The sequence below is a fragment of the Astatotilapia calliptera genome, chromosome 15, assembly GCF_964374335.1.
Source record: "Astatotilapia calliptera chromosome 15, fAstCal68.1, whole genome shotgun sequence".
Taxonomy (NCBI): Eukaryota; Metazoa; Chordata; class Actinopteri; order Cichliformes; family Cichlidae; genus Astatotilapia; species Astatotilapia calliptera.
Window position 1 is genome coordinate 30,258,959 of NC_137436.1, and position 24,479 is coordinate 30,283,437.

At 42.2% G+C, this 24,479-nt stretch overlaps 1 protein-coding gene and 1 long non-coding RNA gene across 3 annotated transcripts in view; both read right to left on the reverse strand.

Moving 5' to 3' along the window:
• enah (ENAH actin regulator) overlaps positions 1–24,479 on the reverse strand; it is a 143,507-nt gene that overhangs the window by 87,716 nt on the left and 31,312 nt on the right. The window contains exon 1 of one of the 2 annotated variants that reach the window (XM_080289854.1): positions 2,874–3,057. The exons of the other annotated variant lie outside the window; for it this stretch is intronic. Coding sequence (XP_080145980.1) covers positions 2,874–2,887 — 14 coding nt within the window. The 5' untranslated portion in view covers positions 2,888–3,057. Of the gene's footprint in view, positions 1–2,873; positions 3,058–24,479 lie in introns of those variants that run through there. 2 annotated transcript variants of the gene reach the window in all.
• Positions 13,757–23,265, reverse strand: LOC145420444 (uncharacterized). The gene is made up of 2 exons (XR_013901755.1): positions 20,227–23,265; positions 13,757–13,917 (listed from the first exon to the last, which is right to left on the reverse strand). It is a non-coding gene; the product is annotated as an uncharacterized LOC145420444 (long non-coding RNA).

The following is a 24,479-nucleotide window of genomic DNA, read 5'->3' on the forward strand; positions in this document are numbered from 1 at the left end:
ACTTCATGAAAAAGTTTAAATAAAAGGAGCATTTGGTACGGCTTGGAAACAAATCACTGAAGTTAAGAACTTTAGCTGAAAGCAACAAAATTTAAACTTTGACGATTACATGAAGTTGATCAAATATTTTATTACTGTTGGTTTTGTTTTTCCAAGAAAATCTCTAACATGAACTACTAAGTTTAGTTGACTTGGTGTGTGGGACAATCAAAGTGTCACGGTAACTCTGAGTACACACTGTCAAAGAAAATTAAAAATTACATGGCTGCTAGTCTCTGCTTGGCCAACAGTCTTTGTTTCTGTATTATGACAGACAAAGTTACAAACAATATTGTCATGAGTGACTGAGTCAGCTTTGTAAAGACTAGTGATTAGTAAAGAGGAAGATGAATTAATGTGGTACCAAACAGTTTCCCAGGAACATCAGGGAGTGTGACAGACTAGAGGGGCAGAAATATAGCAAGAGAAAAGACAAGAAAGCTGGTTCATGGTGGAAACCTCTTGTGCTGAGCCAATCAAGCAGTTTCGTGTAATTTGGGAAAAGGACCCAAAACAAAAACAAAAAAGCCCCACACACCCTGCTGCTGAAACACAGACATGCATGTCTCTCAAGGGATATGAATGGCTAATAAGCTACAGATCAAGTGGCAGGCAGGTACGCTAAGACTGCTAAGGAGGTCTGTCCACAAGACAAACTAGTGATATCAGTGGTCCATTTAATCCCAGACAATATACGAGTATAGTCACGGTTCTCACAGCACACAGGGTGTGAGAACACTGCCGCAGTACACAGATAGCTTCGCATTACTGCACAGACGGCAAAACTGAGTGGAATACAGCTGAAGAAAAACCAGCCTTTGTCCTTGCATACCTCTCCCAGGATGTTTTCAGGTACACTGAAAGGCACATGGATCATTTTACATGAGTGGACCGAGGAGAAAAACCTGAAACCGACAGTGTTCAGCAGAAGGCGGATGCTGGGTGGGGACTTTTTTTCATTATTTTGGTATTCTCATCTGCACCAACCTGTGGCACAAACCCCAGTTTTAGAAAAAAAAAGGATCAAAGTGCCTCACAAAGAAAACACTAATCGACTGAGTGTTTTACTCAAGAGATTCAGCATTCAGCAGTTTTGTACCATGTAAAAGTCCTCTGTTTGAATTCTGCTGTCATCCACTCTGACATATTGGACCCAAGCCTTCTCCAGCTAATGGCTATATGACATTCAAGCATATTACAAGCTGTTTAGCAATAGTTCAGTTCAGTTCATTTTTATTTCAAACATTTCAAACATGTGCCTTCACAATCATTACAAACTATTATTCCATTATTTGTTTGAAAAGGAGTAGGCAGAAGTATTTACTTATTTGTCCCTACCCCCTCAAGTTTTACCTCTCATTCATTTAATTGTTTTTTTTTGTCTTAAATTAAACAAACAACATATGCAACAAAAATAAAACAAAACAAAACATACATAAATCAAAAACAATAGCAAAGGATAAAGAGAGTCACTGCAAACTTAGACACATAAGTAAGAATGCACCAGGCACACACGTCAGATTTTAGGCATAAGAGTTAAAAGGTATCAACATCAAAGGAAAAAGTAAATATCAAAAGACATTTTTATGATAAATAAATGCCATTTGTGAAGTTACTGAATAATCAAGGTTACACTACTGAACAAAATTATAATGACTATGATTTTTGGCTATAACCAAGTAGCAAATATATTCAACATGAATATCTGGAGTTTAACAGCAAAACTGTTTATTGGTCTGTGAAAATTCCAAGATAAAGCAGTTTGCTTTTGTTGCCTTCAGTGGTGATTTAGGTCTGAGGTTTGAAGTACAGACATAACAGAACAGCACGGTGCTGTGTGGGGTGGGAGCATAACTCTGTGTTGCTGTCATTTGACCTGCAATGCTTCTGATGTCCAGCCTGGACAATGATGTCATTGTTGCTGGGTGAACCATTCTAGAAAGAAAAAAAAAGAAAAAAAAGAAAAATGGGGCAGCAGGTGATCTGCAGATGGATGCCAAGTCAAATTTGCAGTGTTGTGAATGTGGGGACATTGAACAAAATACCAGTTTAAAATCACTCATTTAGCTACATTACCTCCACTTATTACAGTGAAACACATTTTGGAAATCACTTTGATGCTGCCAAGCATCCAAATGAAAATGAAGGGAGACGTGCTCAGTGGAACAAAGGGTATAAAAATGATGTGGCGAGCAGATTCACAGGGCACAAATCAGCAGTCCTCACACTAATGAGACAGCAGATATTTGCCAAGAGGAGGTGAACTATCACCACAGAGATAAAATACCCCGAGTCACCATCACATACATTTTTAACAACAACCCAAGAAGGACAAGCCTGCAAAGAGGTTTTTAGAGTCCTTTAGGAAAAACAACGGCAGCTCTAGAAGCAGCAAAGGAGAAAAGTACCCTGTCACCACACGAAGAGATGAATCCTATCCTGTAACCGAGCTCCAAACTCCCTCTGATTGGACTCTGAGTTTAACAGCTACTGCAGTTCTATAAAAAGGAAAGCTCCTCAACTGGTGAGAGCAGCTTTTTTAGATGGGGGGGCTCCGAATAATGAATGAATTTGTGGATGCTGATAACAGCTGCAGTGAGCGTTTCAGCTGAACTTTGAGTGTCCATGGTAAATGGCAATGGTTCAGCCAGACAGGTAGACGGGCAGAGAGACTGAGCTCCACAATAATCACACTTCCCTGAGCCTATACTACAAATACTTGCCAACTCTGCTTTGGAGATGATAATACTGTAGGTAAAGACATAGAAAATGGTTAATATGGTTAACCCCGAAATCCTACATCGGCTCCATTGCTATGGCCGGCTGAAACTTACGAATCACGAGTCATCCTGGCGTTGGTAACCGCTCAATCTGGCACTTCCACCAACTGTACAAGAAAATCGGTCGCTGGGAAAGTTTGGTCTAGTGTCCACTTTCTCCACAGGCTAGCTGACTGAGCAGCTGCTTTGGCCTGGCTCCACGACTGACTTGACTCCACAAGGGAGAAAGTGAGAGTGTACGGGCATCCACCCAACCACAAGGCCTGCTGGAAGTAACCCCCTCCCCATTTCAGCCCATACACCCACCCGGACTCACTCACCTCACAGGAGCCTGGGCTAAAAGTGGAGCAGCTAGGTGGGGGCATGTAGGGAGTGTAATGAGTCAGGGGTTAAAGAATCTTTTTCTACAGTCCAAAAATAGATACTGTGACCTGCACACATCAGCTTAGCTCATGTGGGGGACTGTCAATGGTCTCCCAATTCAAGGTTCAACTCCAAGACATGTTTTACCATCTATTACCAAAGAAGGAACCTGAAAACGAGCGTTAAAATCCTTATATAGGTTTTTAAAAACCCGGACAAAAAAAAATAAAATGTTTTTTGTCAAATGAAATTAATCCATTGGATTAGACTTTTTATTTATATTCTTAGGATATCCAGTCAGGTAGACGTTCTGCAAACAGAAGGACACAATCCACAATTATGTGCCGATATCTGAGAGTCTTTGGGAGTTTTCCCACTCTGCTTACAGTTTAAACAGTCTGATTGGAAAGTGAAAACAAAACAGAGACATTTGTGCCCTTCTACATCTCTTCAACAAGTTAGACCATCTGCTAAGGCCATTCCAGTCACAGAGCAGCTTATGTTTTAACGGCTTTATAATTACACAAAACCACAACAAAAAAGAAGGAAAAACAAACAAACAAAAAAAACAAAAACAAAAAAAACACCACACTTGAGGTCTACAGAGGTGCTGCTGACATTCTGCCTCTGCTGCATCACAGAAACACACGACATAAAACTAGTTCTTCCTTCCCCTCAGAGTGAAACGATGCAGCAGGGATGTCTCCATTCAGCACACTGACATTGCACATTAGGGAAAGCACAGCTGCGACTGTTAATAGTAGTTTTCTCCCCTTCCTGCGTTTCATTAAGCCATGACAGAGCCAGCATGCTCAGGTTCATACTCAGGTTGCTGAAACTAAAGGTTTTTTTTTCCCTCCCCTCCCCCCTCTAATCATTTTTCACTGACAAAATACTGAACTCGGGGAAATACGCTCATAAAGCATTTCTAAATTAAAAACAGTCAACTGTCTTTTCCCCCAGGTAAACTCACAGGTAAACACTGCAGCAGTCATCACACAGTAGGTTTAATGCCTTAGATCATACATCTTAGATCATCTCTAGAGCATCTAAAGCCCCCTCTAACAATCAGACCACTAAAGACTGTGACTTGCTTCAAGTGCACAAATGTGAAAGTATACAGAAGTTTCACTTTTCCCATATTTCAAACTTTTCTATGTACAAAGAGAGTTCTTGTACAGGGATCAGAGGGGCAGATCAATAGGATTTGACATAACCTAGATGGTTTGAAGGAAGTCTGAAGGATTGAATTGGAACCTTTCATCGATTCAACAATGCACATTTGAAACTCAATGCAAAAATCTCAGAGTTGCCTACATTAAAAAGTAAAGGCCTTCAAAGGCCATTTGCATGAAAGTATGTGAACATTCTCAGCCTTGAATTACTGTACTCTGCTATTTAGGGGGCCTGATTGCACTGAAGTACAGGAATGATCTGAAAGCTACTAGATCAATGAAACTGCAGGAATAGAAGTCCTGTGTTTGACCTCCCACTGCCTGACAAAGCATACAGTCGGAGTGTTTCACTCTATAGTCCTCAAAGGAAAAGTTCTATGGACAATTCTCAAAGGTGCGTCAGGTCAATATTGAACCCATTTTTCAAAGAGTTTTGCAAAACTATTGATATTATTGACGCCCACAGATACCAAGTGAGCTGCAGTTGGCATTCAATTGCTAGTTTTAGCACGCAGATCATTAGTGTACTATTTTGGAGCTAGCATCGACAACTGGATTCTGCACTGTGTACTACATTGCATCTATTTTGTGCAACAACTTAGAGACCAGCTACATGTTGTATATCGGAATATCAAAATGACAATATAATTTGACTTGGGTGTGACACAGCAACCATGAACACACGAGTGGAAATTAGTCATCTAGCTTCCCAAATTCAAGCTAACATGACCCATTATATTAACCTGTGTATAATGTCACATTATACTGGTTTAAGACAACAACAGATCATTAGCTTAGGCTGTTTTGGATTCAATCTGAAACCCCGCTTTTTGTCATTTGCTGACATTTGTGAACTCCTACCATTCTGCTATTGTCAGATAACGTTCATTATTGTTGACACTACGAGCTGAAGTAAGAGTTGACAAAGATTATGTTTTTATGATACCGTATTTTCCGCACTATAAGGTGCACTTAAAATCCTTTAATTTTTACAAAAGTTGGGAGTGCACCTTATGTATGAATTCTGGTTGTGCTTACTGACCTCGAACTAATTTTATGTGGTATAGGCGCTCAAAAATCTGTCAAAAAACGTTTTAGTACGACTTTGGTGAGCTACGAAGTTGCACCGCTTGATGGATTGTCGGAGCATTACGGCTACCGCAGTCAAGAGCCTCGTGGAGTAATCTGGGTCCAAAACTCCATCTACTTCAAGTCCCAAAGCCAAACGAACACTGCGTCATCAGTGAGAGTTAAAAACAGTCTAAATTCTTTCATATTTAATAAAATGATCAGCATTGCTGCTTTACCAGGTGTAAAAATTAAGTTTAACATCCAGTTTCATCTAGGAAGTTAGCTCACTAGTTTCCACCTAAACATGATATAGCATGTTCCGACTGAGCGATCTCTGAAAGAAATTACAGCTCTGCCATCACTTCCAACATAAATGAAGACAGAAAACTAAACGGCTCTGAATTTTTTAGGGTTATTGAAGTTGGACTAGCTGGTATATAATGATGTGCTGCGTGATTGCTAGCGACACAGCTATGTTAGCATAACATAAACACAGTGAAGATGGAGCATGAATGCTAACTTTTTTCACTGGATGAAAGTTATCGGGAGGTTTCCCGATGGTTATTGACAAATGCAATCGCATGGCAGGATGCTGTAAATGGACCAAACTTCAGTCAGGAGAACAACTGAAATAATCCATCCACAATACGAGGTTAGTCATAGGGCTTTTCAATATAACCATATCTATCAGATGACGATATGAAAATGTCTATCGTTTCATATTACACTCTCATTTGATTCGTGGCGTCGCAAAATAAACTTTTTATGGCAATAGTTTTTCATCGTTTTGATGGTCACTGTAGTGGCTATATTAATTTCTTAAAGTTCTCTCTTTCTCTTATATTTAAAATAACCACACTACGGATGGACAAGCGACTGTTTTTTATGCATTGTCGTTAGCAACAACGATGTGCGGATGTGTTAGTGATGTGCGGATCGATCCTGAAATATCGATTCCTCCCATACCAATCATTTATGTTCTAGAATACATTCTCACATTAAAATATCGATATTTTAGTAATTTAGGTTAAATTTGTAGTTTATCATTAACAGGAACACAGTGAAAAGAAACCATAACATTCGGATTGTCTACATTCAAAGGAACTACTTCCTCTTCCGCCTTTCATAGTCATGTGCGAAATACGGCTGTCTGTCTCGCAGCCCCTTGGCGTGTGCACTCACAACAATGGCTGACGTTGGAGTCATGTGCGAACGTATTTTACCTCCACAAAAGCTGAAACGTGGTTTGCAATAGTGATGGGATTTATGGCTCCTTTCAGAGAACCGGCTCTTTTGGCTCGGCTCACTAAAAAGAGCCGCTCTTCAGGTTGTGTTGTTGCTTTAATGAAGTTATTATTAGCAATAATATAAAATTATGCACAAAAGGAAATACTAATGTTAAAAAAAAAAGGTTTTATTTATATATGTTTATATATAAATATATGCGGTGGCCCCTAGAGACAAAACACGTACAAACTCCAAAAAGCACGTACAAATTCCAAAACAGTTAACTGAACTTCCAAAACAGAGCTACCTAGATCACTTAAATTACACAATTGAAAGCATATGTGTATTGTTTGTGTATTTATACACAAGCACTCATATATATTCAAATAATTAAAAAAAAAAAAAAAAAAAAAGTTAATTTACCTGTTACTACCACACACCAAATCCGGTCGTTGGTACTTCCTGGCTTGTGTAGCCACTAGGTAACAAAAGCTCAACACTGCACCTAGCATTCTGGAGCACTTCGGTTGTCTTTTGTACGCGTTTTGGAGTTTGTACACGTTTTGGAGTTTGTACACGTTTTGTTTCTAGGGGCCAACGTAAATATACTTTTATTTATTCACTCCACATAAAATGTAATAAATAAATCATATAATACAAAAACCAACTATTCACATTTCAACTTTTAACTATTTAAATTTTCAGCTTTTCCCTTTTAAACAAATTTAAAGTGAAACAACACAAAACACTGCAAACCACAACACAAAAAATAATTAATATAAATGAAAATATGAAAACAAAAAGAACATGCATATTCTCTGTCATATGGGTTTCTGAATCCTTTATGATCCTGCTCTGTTCCTGTGCTACTGCTAGTTTAACTACCGCCCCTCCCCCCTCTTCCCAGCTCAAAGCACAAGGCTCGCATGCGGAGTGAAGCGGGAAAAAAGTGCAAGAGAGGGTGAGAGAAAGGAAAAAAACAAACAAACACAAAAACAAAAAACAAAACACGGCTCGCGATAAGGAGCCGGCTCACGTCGTTCACGTCAAAGATCCGGCTCTAAGAGCCATTTCGTTCGCGACTGACACATCACTAGTTCACGATACATGTGGCAAAAACGTGAGGTGTTGTGGCCACACTAGGGAGATAATTCAAAAGAGCTGTTGGGGGGGGATAAATACATTTACAGTGTTTATTTATCGAATAAAATACGTTAAATGTCTGGAAACAGTGGGCGTGTCCAAATTCAGAGGCTGCTTCCACCTGAGGACCCGGCCTTCGCGGTCTAAAGAAAGCTGGGTAGTACGTCACGAGCTCCCTCTGTGGAGTGAAACTCTGCCGTCTGCTCCTTGCTATCTAAAATATAACCGGGCGCTGGCGTAAACTCTAGACTCTCTCACTTCTGTTTTCAGTTTTCTGTTTGGCGTTTATTCAGCTGTGTGAAAACCCGGAGGAACCCTCCTGAGGGATTAATAAAGTTAAATTTAATTTAATCAAATCTAATAACTTTAATCTCAGCCAAACTGATTTATTCACGAACAAATAAAACACTGAAAAAGCCAAACAATAACATTTTTAAGTTATCTAAGTGACTTATATATCATGTTTAACCCGAGTAGCGAAAGACCGCGGGGGTTTGAAGCCGATGTGTTGGTCGGTTCAGATATTTGAACACAGCTACATTCTTACCTGAAAATATGTTAAAAGTTTTTTTGCGACCCAGAAAGAGAAATAAGAGTAATATTAAAACTAAGTAGCTGCCGCCGTTGTTGGAGACTGGAATTGGCTGGGTTGCGCTATGAATTCTGCATATAGTTTTTCAATTTTGTTATCTGGGTGGAAAATCTGAAGAAATTCAGGAGAATGGTGGCTCCGGGAGATTTTCAGGAGGGGCACTGAAATTCGGTATTCTCCCTGAAAAATCGGGAGGGTTGGCATGTATGGTTGTGGCAACTAGAGATGGACCGATCCGATATTACGTATCGTATCGGTCCGATACTGACCCAAATTACTGGATCGGATATCGGCGAGAAATAAAAAATGTAATCCGATCCATTAAATATCAAAAAAAGCACCTCACAAAACTTGCTACACGGCGTAACTCGGCTCATAACCGTAGCACGTTGCAGCAGTATGCATCAGGTGATAGAGCGGCTGTGTGTAGCCTTGCTAGCAATCCGGCATTTCATCTCCGAGGAAGTTATCCCAGAGAGAAGTAAAGCGAGTGTGTAAGTTCATCTCTGAATGTTTGTAAAGCATTCCCATGTTAAGCTTAACAACCAATATATGGAGGGACTGCCCCTCTCTCTCTCCCTCCCTCTCCTGCTTCAATCATGAAACTGCTTAATGATCAGCTGATCGGCTTTTCTGTCGCAAGTCCGTCTCTCTTTGTTTTTGGCCCACTTTGCACCAGAAAGAGGAAACCAGCGGCTGAACAACAGCAGCATTATTAAGCTTGATAAGCCGTTGTTAGAATTTATTTATTATTACTTTCTACACCAGGATCCTTTTCTACGCAGCTGACGGCTGGTAACTGTGCAGGGGCGGATCTAGCAAAGTTTAGCCAGGGGGGCCGATAGGGCATTAACAGGGAAAAGGGGGCACAAAGACATACTTTTCTTTCTTATTCTCATTTAAAATGTCTGGCTTTTAATAAATAATTATCTGAATCTTACACCCAAAGTTTTAATCTGATGTAAAATATAGAAGTCCATTACTGTATATAGTAACTGTTAAGTCTAATATACCCTAGTAAGCAATAGTACTTTTTCCTTTGGGAAGGTACCATCTGTGAATTCTGCAATACTGTTGAAGAAAGATGTTGAATCTATTTAATTATTCTTGAAAAATAATTTATTTCCGTGCATTTTTTTTCCCCACACTGCAATCGAGCACCTTATTTCAAAACAAGGGGCCTCTGTATCATGGACACGGTGTGATTATGAAAAGTCTGACACAGACCAGAAAACTGTACTATGCAAATTATGCAGGAAACCGGTCCCCACCTCAGACTCAAAGAAAATGGCGGTCGTTACAACTTATGTCTAACTATGTATAGTTTCACGTATTGGTCAAAACACTGGTACACGACGCCCAGCTGAAAACTTTACGCAAGTTGAGTTGCCCAAGATTCACAGAATTTACAGAAAATGTAAAATTATTGTGATATCGTTGTCGGGACGATAAATGTCTTATATCGGGATATGAGATTTTTGTTCATATCACAGCTCTAGTTAGTCATTACTGTACTGCAACAACATGGGAATAGAGTAGCTACGAGAGAATTCAACATTAATGAATCAATGGTACGGAAGTGGAGGAAGCAAGAAGAATGAGTTGAGTAAAGTTTGATTTATCTGGGGCAATCGTGGCTCAAGAGTTGGGAGTTCGCCTTGTAATCGGAAGGTTGCCAGTTCGAGCCCCTGCTTGGACAGTCTTGGTCGTTGTGTCCTTGGGCGAGACACTTCACCCGTTTTGCCTACTGGTGGTGGTCAGAGGGCCCGGTGGCGCCAGTGTCCGGCAGCCTCGCCTCTGTCAGTGCGCCCCAGGGTGGCTGTGGCTACAATGTAGCTTGCCATCACCAGTGTGTGAATGGGTGGATGAGTGGATATGTAAAGCGCTTTGGGGTCCTCGGGGACTAGTAAAGCGCTTTACATAAATACAGACCATTTATCTGCCCGTTTTGTTTTGCTTAATGCGCCTTATAATCCGGTGCACCTTATGTATGAAAACAGGCCCATTCATCGAAAGTGTGCCTTATGGTCCGAAAAATACGGTGTATTGAATTGTTACAATCTGTTCTGGCAAATGGCATCTAATATAGAGCACAGAGCAAATTTAAGTGAATCACAAGTACATAGCATGGATGTAATAGGGAGAGGGAGCATGCAGGAGCTGTGAGCCTTTGTGTTCGTCTCCAGTAACATTCTGTTTATCATCAACGTATAGTGGATATACTAACCTTAGGAAGACAAACACAAGGATGAGTGAGATAAGTCTATCAGTGACTGATGGCCATGATCCTAATGGGGCTATGTAGGTCAGAAAACTTATAGAGAACACGCACGCTTCAAAAATCAGTTCAATCCAGTGTCTCTTCCACGCTTTTGCAAGTCAGTTATATTTGCTGCTGCGTCCCCCTGATACAGTACTTTAAGACAGCTGTTAAATAGCTTAGCTGTCTGCAGAATGCTCATCTGAGAGGAGGGGTGGGTGGGGGTCGAGCTCACACAACCCAAATAGAAATAGCATATCTTTTCATTGTGATGTAGTTGAACAAAAGTTTAAAAGAAATAATCCTTCTTAATCACTGCCAGTGCTGCTTTTGTCAACTGATACACAAAATCCTAAAATAAATGTAGTAGTTTGGCCTTCAAAAGAAAGAGTGTCATTTTATGGAATTCCAATGTTTAAATCTTAATCATCAGTGTCGTTAACAGCTTTCCCTATTGTTTTCTAGAGCAGTAGTCTCAGGATCCACTGGTCCATTGTTTGGTCCGTATGATGTTGTAAGTCATCTGTAATGTTATTTCTGGGAGCAGGAGGTACAGACTACCTGTAAAAACATTACACTTTTGTACCCTGCAGACTCAGTCTCAACTGTGACTGCTTTTACTGAGATTTGGCTTCAAACTAATTAGCAATATGTCAAATGAAATCTGCCAAAAAGTCAACTGTAAAACTGCAGCAGTTTGCAGCCCTACAATCTAACATGAATTAACATGTAAAAATAGTAAGCTAATGTGTGTTAGAAGTGTAATACTTTCAGTTTGTATCTATAAATGTGTTTTTTCTAATACTAGGTTTTATAAAAAGCACACTCACTGGACACAGTTTTACCAGCTCCAGCGTCAGTAGCAGCATCTCGATCCAAACCAATGTGTGTGTAAAGATGCCTCGCTCATCTCAACACAAAAGGGTCTCAAGTGTATAAAAAGCGCATACATGTTCAGTCGAAACAAACTTTGAGGTTTGTATATAATACCTGGGCTGTTCATTGTAAAAACCTTGAAAAATATTTCCCAGGCAGTTATAATATAAACTGCTGTGATAAAGTATCACTTTAGAGTAGTGACACATGAAATGTATGTAGCTATATTGTAAGACTAATTCATGTCTAGTCAAAACGTCAAAAAACAACAACAACAACAGGTACCTTTAATAGTGTTTTGGCAATCAGATGCAAAGGTACTCCAAATGAAGTTTACTTACAAGTGCATTTTATGAGTAGAGATCCAAACTGCCAGTAACTTTTGAATATTTAAAAAAAAAAAAAAAAAACATAGTTAAAGCAAAGACAGAGCAGACATAGTTAGGAAAGCAGAATTATCCATAGCAATAAACCTCCTTGACTGAACAGAGCCAATGTATCATTTATTTTAAAGTTTCCCACTGCCACATTTTCCCATCCTCTCTTTTAAACACATTCTCCTTTTGTTCATTCCTTTGCTCCATTTCTCGTTCAGTATCTCTTTTCCCAGTCTAAACTCTCTCGCTCCCCTCTCCATTCAGTCTCTCCTCTCTTCACCTCTCATGCTAATGGGCCATTGATGTGGTCTCTATGGTGATGTACTTTTCATTCCCTTGGAGAGGAAAGGGCCGATGAACTAGAGGATTAGAGCCAACTAAGCAACCGGTCAGCGTCTGAGTGTGTGAGCTCAAGATCGTGTAGGAGAAATTACAGCCGTTTCCATTTAAAGCTGCGTGTACAAGAGACACCTTTCATTTCCACTTATGTTTATCTAAATGCAAGTGTATATAATTGAAGTCTTATATCCCTTTGACTCATTTTTTATAAATACTGGCTATTTTTAACAATCAATAGCACGCAATGCTTTGGTCATCATCTTAAACACAAGCAAACCTCAATAAATATAGCTCAAATGGTTACATTGGTCAGAGGTAGCGTTATGCTGAAACTTCAGGGCATTTATTTGACTTGCTGGCTTGACAACAGGAACTAATCCCAAACTGCTTCCTCTTTAGGTATGAATTTAATAAAATTCTATTAACTCGGGACGCAACAAAAATAATTATACTATCACCATCTATCCCAATAGAAGAAGGGGTATGGGGCACACTATGAATACTATAGGGTGCATGGGGTTTGCCCAACTAGTTTACATGTTTGTGGACATTGACAGATCATTTGACCGCATCCTCCTGGGGTTAGGTGGTGGGGGGTGCTTTAGTATTGGGTATCAGGCCTGTTGCTAGGGCAATTTGGTACCTATACAGCCAGAGGGATAGCATGGGGCAATCAAGTGTCCAACACATTTCTCTCACTGCCCACTTATGGCAGTGAATCAGTTTTACTAGCCCTTGGTGGTGGATGTGAGAAGACAAAGACCAGGATTTTTACTAGTAAAGGTTTTAATCATGGTTACAATAATGTAAACTGTTGTTGTGAATGCTAAAGAAAATGTTTCTTTCATCTGAGCTCTACAACTCTGTAATGGGACCCCTCTGTGCTGTGGCTACATTTTAACTACAACAGCATCTTTATCGCTTTTGTTGAAAATAGACACCAACTGCGTTTGATAGTACCATCATCACCAGTCCAAACCATCAGCAGCTGGCTAATTAATTTTTACTGTCCCCCAGCCACAAGATCATTGATTACAGTGGCTGCCCTTTGCAAGTCATTTTGTTTTTAGCTTTTAAGAACATAGTTCCAGGTTAAGGAGGAGTTAAACTCCTCTACTTAAGGTAGTAAGTATCTCGGGGTCTCGATCAACAAAGAGGGGAGAGTAGAGCAAGAGATTGGCATATGGATCGGGTGCAGCATCTGCTGTGAATAATATTGCAGTGTGTTGTGCTGAACAGAAAGCTAAGCTTGGGTAGTGATCAGAGAATAAGGATACAGCTACAATTAGTGGAAATGAGCATGCCTGGGTTCAGCCTTACAGACAGGATGAGGATAAGATGTTCAGTCATCCAAACTGAAGAGTAATGATACATCTCAAAATTGCATATTTCCACACTTTTTGTGCACAAGTGCCTTCACATCATTAAATACAACTACATGAACTGTTTTGTGAGTATATCGTGGCCCCCAAAAGTTTCAGCTAGTAGCAGATGGATACATTGTAAACGCAGAAAGGCTAGGACTAACTGCCTAGACATTGCGACATTTTTTCAAATCAATGCTACTTGTGTTTTGGCTTTGCTCAGTGTTTGTGCTTTCACAAACTGAGGTAGCTAACAATCACAGACAAATTTTGCAGTCACCCTTTCGAATAAGTCCAAAAAAGTTGATTTCCTTCTGTTACGGCCGCACCAGACCTTGAAGACGATGCTACGCAAATACTGCCTGGAGAGTGATAAAAGCTGGGACGAGGGTGTTCCATTTGTGTTATTTGCTGCCCGTGACGCCGTTCAGGAGTCACTTGGGTTTAGTCCCTCTGAGCTAGTATTTGGCCATAGGCCACGGGGACCCCTCAAAGCTCTGAGAGAGGCGTTTTTGAGCCCACAAGGGGTTTTCAAAACAAACGTCAGCAGTTATGTAAAACACTTCCGTGAGCGTTTGAATCAAGCCAACGCTCTGGCTAAGCAACACCTTGCCGCGTCACAGGGAAAGATGAAACGCCATTATGATAAGGCTTCTGTTAAAAGAACCTTTCAGGTGGGCGACCAGGTTCTCGTGCTCTTGCCTGTCCCTGGCTCAGCCTTGTCTACTAGGTATAGTGGCCCATTTAAAGTTTGTGAAAAGAGAGGGGAGACAGATTATGTAATTTGCACTCCCGACCGCAGACGCAAAACACGTGTCTGTCACGTAAACATGTTAAAACTGTACCATCCGCGGTCAACACCAAAGCCTGCAGGGCTCTGTGTTCCTATTGTAGCCTCAAGCCACCAGGAGGAAGGAGGGGCGGATGGGGGTGATGGGTTAAAACTATGTTATCCCACCTGTTCTAGACCCCGTTTGTCAGTGCTCTACTGGTGTTATTAATCGTGGTGTTTGCTTAAAGGTTCTCTGCTGCCTAGTGAGTTGTTTCACTAACGGATTTCAGTTGTGTTAATAAACCTTATGTTTGTCTTCCTATCTAACTCCTTGGTCTCTGGGCTCGTTTATGTTACGTCCGCTGCCGCCTAGCAGAGCCGGGCCGTAACATAAGTGGGGGCTCATCCGGGATCCCTCATAGGGGGTCTTTGTTCCTGGGAGTGGGGGTCAAAAAAAAAAAAAAAAAGAAAGAGAAATTGAGTTGGCTAAAGATTAAGCACTATGTCAGCTGCGTTTTGTTTGCAGCACTTTATAGCTGCCCCGTCTCTAGGGATTATTAATAGCTGTCGCAAGAACGAGTTGCTGCAAATTGTGGATCACTTTCAGCTGCAGGTTTCAAAAACTCTCCGTAAGAGTGAAATAAAAGCCTTAGTGGTGGACAAGTTGGTGGGAGCTGGTGTGCTTCAAGCGCCTGTTTTGCCTGTGGTCTCTGGTGTGCCAAGCCAAGCTGCCGTAGTTGAAGAGGGCCAAAATGGTTCCAGTGGGGATGGTGAGGGGGATGAGCGGGGAAAAACGCCGCGCACGCTTCCTCGCTATGATCCACTCTCTTCTGGGAGTTCCGAAGGGAGAGAAGGAGCTCGGCTGAAGGTGCGGCTGGCACGTCTCCAGATGGAGGCTGAGGAGAAGGCTCAGAACCGGCGGGTTCAGCTTGAAATAAGGAGGCTGGAAATAGAGGCGGACAAGGCCGTTAGGCTCCGACAGCTTGAGCTGGAGTCACAGTCTCAAGCCTCATCTGTCTCTGCTGTTCATTCCGGTCCCACCTCCACGTCCACTTCTGCTTTTAAAATTGATAAGTGCATTTCTTTAGTGCCCACTTTTAGAGAAACTGAGGTGGATACATACTTTGCAGCATTTGAACGTATCGCTGGTGCGCTGCAGTGGCCTAGTGAGATTTGGCCTCTTTTGCTACAGTGCAAACTGTCCGGCAAAGCTCAAGAGGTGGTAGCTGCTCTTTCTTTAAAGGACAGTTTAGATTACTCGTGTGTTAAAGCAGCTGTCTTGAAGGCATATGAGCTAGTTCCAGAGGCCTATAGGCAGAGGTTTCGCCAGCAAAAGAGATTGCTGTCGCAGACTTATGTGGAGTTTGCAAGAGAAAAGGGGGTTCTCTTTGATAAGTGGTGTGTTGCGTCAAAAGCGACTGACTATGACGCTCTGCGCGAACTAGTTTTGTTAGAGGACTTTAAGAAATGCATTCCTGAGCGTATTGTGCTGTATTTGAATGAACAGAAAGTGACGTCACTCACATCTGCTGCTGTTCTTGCTGATGAGTTTGTACTCACTCACAAAGCCTCATTTACTGACAGTGAGAAGCCACGGGTTAGCCCTGTGCAGCAGCGCCACACAGCTAAAGAGTCTGGGTCCAGGGAACACCGTGAATGTTTTTACTGTCATAAAACCGGACATGTGATTGCTGACTGTTTAGCATTAAAACGCAAAACATCACATGCTCAGCCACCCAAAGGGGTGGGTTTTGTAAAAGCTGAGGCCCGTCACGAGGACCATGAGTGTGGTGGTAGGGTGCCTGACCCCTGTTTCGAACCATTCATTTTTGATGGCTTAGTATCGCTAACAGACAACCCATCCGAGTTAAAACCTGTGCGTATTTTAAGGGACACTGGAGGTTCTCAAACTGTCATCCTCTCAACTGTATTACCATTTTCTGCTAAAAGTGAATGTGGTTTTAATTCTGTTCTGCGGGGGATAGAGATGGGTTACGCTCCTAGACCAGTTCACAGAATTTTTATTAAATCTAGCCTTGCTACAGGATTTTTCCCTGTTGCCGTTTGCCCGGCCTTGCCAATAGAGGGTGTGGCCATGCTGTTGGGCAACGACATCGCAGGAGGGGTAGTGCTCCCTCGTCTGGAGGTTTTAGACAACCCCCTGAATCAGAAAACTTCTGATGTGTCTATGCACCCTGGGCTGTATCCAGCCTGTGCAATTACTCGAGCACAAGCTCGGAAAGATACTGATATTGCCCTCTCTGATTCTGTGTTGATGTCCTCGTTTTCCGGGGAGAATGATGTACCCACTAACAGAAACAATGTTCTGTCACCTCCAGACTCTGTGACGCCCGAGGAGCCTGATCCATTTCCTAAGGACTCTGTACTGCCTTTGACTAGAGATCAGCTGTCAGCAGCTCAATTAGCTGATGAAACAATAAAGAGCTGTTTCAAACGTATGGTAAGTGCTGAGCAAGCCAAAAAGGAGCAACAAGCCTATTTCATAGAACATGATGTTCTAATGCGTCAGTGGTCTCCACCAGGTGCAGAAGGTGCAGATTGGAGCAAGGTCAAGCAGATTGTAGTGCCCTCTGCGTACCGGCAGAAGATCCTGGCCCTTGCCCATGAAAGCCAGTGGTCAGGACACTTGGGCATCACAAAAACATACCAGCTACTATTAAAACATTTCTTTTGGCCTGGTATGAAGCGTGATGTTTCTAAATTTTGCAACAGTTGCCATGTATGTCAGATTGCAGGTAAACCCAATCAGGTCATGCCCCCGGCTCCGTTGTGTCCCATTCCTGTAGTGGATCAGCCGTTTGACCATGTCATAGTAGACTGTGTGGGTCCACTACCTAGAGCAAAATCAGGAAAGCAATATCTACTCACGATAATGTGTGCCGCTACCCGCTTCCCCGAGGCTGTCCCGTTACATAAAATTACAGCGAGATCTGTCGTTAAGGCGTTGACAACCTTCTTTTCAGTGTTTGGCTTGCCTAAGGTCGTACAAACCGACCAGGGCTCGAACTTTCAGTCTAAGGTATTCAAACAAGCAGTTAGCACTCTGGGTGTTAAGCATATTGTGTCCTCTGCTTACCATCCTGAATCGCAAGGTGCATTAGAGCGGTGGCACCAGACCTTGAAGACGATGCTACGCAAATACTGCCTGGAGAGTGATAAAAGCTGGGACGAGGGTGTTCCATTTGTGTTATTTGCTGCCCGTGACGCCGTTCAGGAGTCACTTGGGTTTAGTCCCTCTGAGCTAGTATTTGGCCATAGGCCACGGGGACCCCTCAAAGCTCTGAGAGAGGCGTTTTTGAGCCCACAAGGGGTTTTCAAAACAAACGTCAGCAGTTATGTAAAACACTTCCGTGAGCGTTTGAATCAAGCCAACGCTCTGGCTAAGCAACACCTTGCCGCGTCACAGGGAAAGATGAAACGCCATTATGATAAGGCTTCTGTTAAAAGAACCTTTCAGGTGGGCGACCAGGTTCTCGTGCTCTTGCCTGTCCCTGGCTCAGCCTTGTCTACTAGGTATAGTGGCCCATTTAAAGTTTGTGAAAAGAGAGGGGAGACAGATTATGTAATTTGCACTCCCGACCGCAGACGCAAAACACGTGTCTGTCACGTAAACATGTTAAAACTGTACCATCCGCGGTCAACACCAAAGCCTGCAGGGCTCTGTGTTCCTATTGTAGCCTCAAGCCACCAGGAGGAAGGAGGGGCGGATGGGGGTGATGGGTTAAAACTATGTTATCCCACCTGTTCTAGACCCCGTTTGTCTAACTCTGAAATGCTAAAAGCATTGCCGGGTTTGCTTGAGCATCTGATTTCAGAGCAGCAAGAGGACATAATTGCCTTAATTAGGGAATACACCTGTTTATTCGGGGATGTGCCAACTGCCACTACGGTGCTAGAGCATGACATTGATGTCCAGGGAGCTAAACCTATTAAGCAGCATCCTTATCGAGCCAGCCCCCATAAGCGCGTGCTCATGAAACAGGAGGCTGACTATCTGCTGCAACATGGTTTAGCGAAGCCCAGTCAAAGCCCCTGGAGCTCGCCTTGTATAGTGGAGTCTAAGCCAGATGGCTCGCCCCGTTTTATTACAGACTTCCGGAAGGTGAACTCTGTGACTGTGGCTGACTCACATCCTCTCCCAAGGGTTGAGGATTGTGTAGACAGTATTGGGACTGCTCAGTATGTCTCCAAGTTAGATCTTCTTAAGGGTTACTGGCAGGTCCCTTTAACTGAACGTGCCTCTAACATCGCTGCCTTTGTTACACCCGATGATTTTTTACAGTACACAGTCATGGCTTTCGGCATGTGTAACGCTCCTGCCACCTTCCAGAGGCTAGTAAATAAAGTCCTCCGTGGTCTGTCCAACTGCAGTGCCTACCTAGATGATCTAGTAGTCTACACTGAAACATGGCAAGATCATTTGGAAACGTTACAACAGGTATTTCACCGTTTGGCACAAGCTACCCTAACTCTCAACTTAGCTAAGTGTGAGTTTGCCAAAGCTACTGTGACGTACTTAGGCAGGGAGGTGGGACGTGGACAGGTCCGGCCCATAGATGCCAAAGTGGAGGTGATTAAACAGTTTCCCACGCCTACCACCAGGCGTGAGTTACGTCGGTTTCTAGGGATGGTGGGCTACTACAGGAACTTTTGTAAGAATTTCTCCTCTGTAGTAAAGCCATTGACTGACCTGCTCAGCCCAAAGGTTGAGTTTAGCTGGTCAAGTGAGTGTCAGGATGCTTTTGAGAGTGCAAAAGCCCTCCTCTGCCATTCTCCTGTGTTAGCTGCACCTGATTTGACGCGACCATTCAAACTCGAGGTTGATGCCAGTGCTGTCGGGGCTGGGGCAGTGCTGTTGCAAGAAGACTTGCTGGGTTTGAACCACCCCGTTTGTTACTTTTCCCGCAAGTTCAATAAAAATCAGTTAAACTACTCCACCATTGAAAAGGAGACCCTGGCTTTGTTGTTGGCTCTTCAGCACTTTCACGTGTACCTGGGGTCCAGCATGTTGCCTCTTGTTGTGTACACAGACCACAACCCACTTGTGTTCCTGGCGCGTATGTTTAATCACAACCAGCGCCTTATGCGCTGGGCTCTGTTGTTGCAGGAATACAACTTAAGTATCCACCACAAAAAGGGGAATGAAAATGTTTTAGCTGACGGTCTGTCCCGTTTGTAAACATGTTTTACTGCTTTTGTCTTTTGTTGTTGTTTATGCTCTGTAACGTTGGCTTCAGCCCAACATAGTTGGTATTTTAAGGGGAGGGGTGTTACGGCCGCTAGCCTCAGGTGGCCCCGCCTTCCTCCATGGAAGCTACAGTGCTCCAGGACTCACGGGGGATTGGCTGGCCCGGACATATGCCCGCCCCAACTTCATGCGGATCCGAGCCTGTCAGACTACGCACACCATTGGCTGCCGCAGGAGCCTGGAGTACGACGGACAAGTGACACAGCTGTCTGCAGTTATGACAAGTGACACAGCTGACTGCAGTTAACTGATAGTATAAAAGGCTGAGGAGTCTTCATTCGTCGAGGGACTTGTTGATTTGAACAGACTGTACAGAGAGTCCCTCCCTTTTGCCTTTTCCCTTTTGCCTTCTGCCTGTGTTTTGTGTTGCCTCCTGCGAGACGTTTAGTAGAGCAGTGCTCTACTGGTGTTATTAATCGTGGTGTTTGCTTAAAGTTTCTCTGCTGCCTAGTGAGTTGTTTCACTAACGGATTTCAGTTGTGTTAATAAACCTTATGTTTGTCTTCCTATCTAACTCCTTGGTCTCTGGGCTCGTTTATGTTACGTCCGCTGCCGCCTAGCAGAGCCGGGCCGTAACACCTTCATCTGGATGTAACGCTAGAAATTTTGTGATTTCATTATCTGGATGATTAAGCATGCATCAACACATTTCAAATAAGGGTAAAACTTGCTATGAGCAATTGGACACTGTGTTGAAATTTGTGGAATACTCAAGAACTAAAGAAGCTAAACTACTGTTCAGTTTAGCTGGGTTAGCCTGAAACTAAGGCTTTTAAAAGCAATAAGAAAGCAACAGCATTATTAAACTTTGTTAACGCCGATTGATCAGGCTAGTTTAAAAAAAAAAAAAAATCTGGTTGTTAAACATTTGTCACCCTTTAACTTTTGGTATAGATATAATTGTTACAACTACTATGAAGTACAACACACACACACACACACACACACACACACACACAAGTTATTACACCCAATTCAGAATAATAAGGTGTGAGCACACTGACAACCAAACTGTAAGCATGCATGTGGGTGAGTGTGTACATGAAAAAGCAAAAATCTTGATCATCACAGCATCACACTGCTGACTTGGCAAAGCAGCAAATGTTTGCTGTGTTTGGTAGCAACACTCTGTTGCTACTGTAAGCACCATGAGTCCCATCTATCAAACTGTAAGTGTGGTTACATGTGGACACAAAAGAACACAGAGTGGGTAAAAGACTAATGGTAAGAGACAAACATTTCCTCTCCACAACAGGGGCAATAATTAATTTTTCCATGATGTGAAAGGACTCCAATTCCATCTGGAAGCTAAACATGAAAGAAATGCTAAATCATATTACTTGGAGGGTTTGGCACAAACTTTATGACCCAAAGCGGATCCTTGCAGACAGAGCTGCAGAAACCAGAGTCTGACCCAACGGGTCCTCAGCTGTTGACACAACAACACTCAATGATAGAACTGGTGTAGAGACAAAGGAAAAGGCTGCGTTAGTCTGGCAAGGAGTAAGAAATGTGCAGAAAGCCTGCCTTCGTTTCCTCAGCCTTCTATGATCATCCTTTACCACTTTTTTGAGCATGTGTGCTTTGTTCACTCACAACCATCAAGCTACAGATTTTAACCAGAGGAAAAGTGGTAATGTTGTAATTGCATTAATATACAGTCAGTAAGTTAATGTTTTGCTCACCAAGGTTTTAGGCAGTAAAGTTTAAGACTTAAAAAAAAAAAAAGGAAAAGAAAAATTACCAAATCCATTCCTAATATCAATTTAAGCTGTTTCGATTTGTGTATTTAACAGTGAATCAAAAAAAAAAGTGAATGCAAAATGTGCATTTTAGCCTCTTTCAGCTCTTTGTGCGGGTTTCAACTCTTTCGCCCCCCGATTCGCAGCAAACTGTTTCAGTAAGACATTTTAAACAGACCACTGGATTCTGCCAACCCAGCATAGTTAGGAAGCAGGCTGCTGAACACAGTGAAGCTCTTAGCAGCTACAGAGCGAGATCTCTCCCTCAGGAGCTGGTGGAGAACAAGAAAATAGTTGGAGGGAGTGAATTTTGCACCTACAGTAAAAGGTAAACTAATTGCATGCTTAAATCTTGTTGTGCTGATGACATTAAGCAGTTTTACTAATCGAACTGCATTAGTGCTTCTAAAAAATAAAATAAAAAACATTATTTGCATATTACACACACCATCTTCCTCTTCTCAGTCATGCTCATTAGAGTCTGAAACAAAGTCATCTCAGGCTGTACTCACAAATAAACTTCAAGATAAAATGAGCCTTTGTCATTTTCTACTTGAAGTAATCCACAGCATGAACTCTCCCATTTCACAAGAGCCGAGAAAAGGAAAAATGTTAACACAATGTCAGCATGCAGACTGGAGCAGGCAGGGATTCAAACCAGCAACCTTCCGGTAGTCAACCTGTTTTACCTCAGCCACCCCGTGGCTCAGGGGTGCTGAATTCATCAGCTGAGGGCAGTATGCATATGACAGGCTGCACAGAAGAATTCTGTCTTTATCTTATTTGCATTCAGGAATGACCTCTTTATCCTCTCAGAGCAAATTCAACACCACACAGTAAGAACAGACACTTATGTCACATTGCTCAAAAAATAGATACACCACAGCCTGAGTTTCGGCTTCACTGAAGGAGGGGGATATACTGCAGGGATGCACCCACATACACACACACTCTTTGAAATCTCACCTCAAGCATCCTTTACCTAAATAAGTGTCCAGTATTCAAAGCTTTCTTCTTCGCCAGTTAAAAAGCAGAGAAAAAGTTTTTGTTCAAACTCAGCCTCCAGTTTGTGCCGAGCCTGTGGAATTCCACTTGCACAGGAGTCTGTTTGTGAGCCCTACTGGTGTATTTAGGACTTTCATGGAGCGTTTCCTTGCTGTGCCAGTGTGCGTGCAGTCTGTGTTTTGTTACGCAGCCTGCTGCCATTACAAGCCCGTGACAGGCAGATGGCATCTGCAGACATAATGAGAAACAGAAATTCTAAACATACAATTGTAAGCTCCTAAACATGGAAGTGGAGACATCTTTGATGGGTTTGCAGCAACTCGGTGGTCAGATTCTAACAACAAAATGTTGTGAGCACTAAAACTGAACATAAAAGGGAAAAAAAAGCCACATTTTCTTCAAACCTGTATTCTTTCTAATGGTCAACAATGGGCTAGTCTGCTGGTGGCAGAGGTTGGAGTCCAGCAGTATGAAAATGGAGGAGAAAAATAGCCAAACCAATCTTGGTTTATAAGCTCAATGTCAACAAACTCTACTGCAAGTTTCACGTCTTGTTTAATACAGCACGGTGCTCATTTAGTTAATTACAGTTTCACTTATAGTACAACAGACAAAGCATGGTATGCTATAGGCCATGCTTTGTCACAGCTTCTGGGTCAGATCCACTTCTTGAAAACATTACATCAATGGAGGATGAATGTAACAACCTCAAGCCTTCATGTCACAAAGCAGTAGGTGTATTCTCAGAGGCCATGTATGTTTTTACATATACAATCTATTGCTGATGTCTCTGCTAAATTTCACCTCACAGTTACCGATATAGTAGTTTGGAGCAAAGTGGTCGACTGTTTCTCTTTAGTTTCCCCCCCCCCTCCCCTCCTCACCCTCACACCAACTTTAATCTTTTCATTTCATACTCTTACTTTGAAAGTTCAGTTACTGCACATCATCCTTCTGTCGAGTTCTTTCACTAGCGTCTGGCTCCGTCACGTTGTTGTTGTGGCGATTCTTTATATCATTCAGCTGCTTCTCAAGGATCTTGTACCCAGTGTACTCAAATATACTCAAAGTCCACCATTTCTAACTGCAGCTGGTGGCTGCGGTCCTTCTGAACTGGCGGGCTACTTTAGCCAGAACTTGCAGCAAAAACTGGTTCATGTGCCAACAAGCCAAGCCTACAGTGACTTCAGTCTCCACAATAAACAGAATCTGTGGGAAACCCCATCTTATTCATGCTTGCGTTGTTGTGGGTTCTTTAGGTTATTTGATGCCCTGAAGAACACAAAGAAGTAGTCATAATGTACTAATATACAAAGAATTTTGCTGAAGTAAGAGAGTTATTGACATTAACTTCATTTTTTTTTTTTTTTTTTTAACTGTCCAACTACTTCGCATTCTACCATGATTCTTAGTACATCTCCAAAGTATCCTCATTGGCTGAATTTCCCCATTCCTTCTGAAGATCCACAAAAATGGGTACCAATGTAGTCACATCATTACTTACAATTTCCTGGGGATTACAAGACAAAGCAGAACTGTTAAAGCTCTACTGATGTTAAAAGGACTGCATAAAGATCCATCCCAATCAGGGCCTTCACAGGTCACCAACTATATGTTATGAAAGAACCAATGCTGATCAGAGTCCAGAACTTTGGATCCAGACTTGTGCTGAAATATAGGGACAAAGATGGAGAGACTGATATGGAAAGCAGAGAGGTTTTTAATCAGCTGAATGATGGTGGAGAGGCAAAGAGGAATCCATCCTGCAGAGAGGAAGAGAAGCTGTGTCACCACTTACACATTAATGCTTTTAGCTGCTAGCAGTGTTTAAAACTGCAATGCAGGCTTCCATTAATTATTGTGTTTGTCCTTTTATTAGAGTTGGCTTTAATTTCATCCTCACTTTGCAACTTTAAAAACTCCAGCAACAGCAATTATTAATTAATGCAACAGTTCAAAAGAATTAGATTGTGCACTTTTAACAGGGGGTCGATGTGTTCTTGGTTTTATTAAGGTGCTTGGCTGCTGTGAAAAGCCCTCAGGGAAATAGCCATAATTCTATAGAAATAATTGTTTAAATTGAAG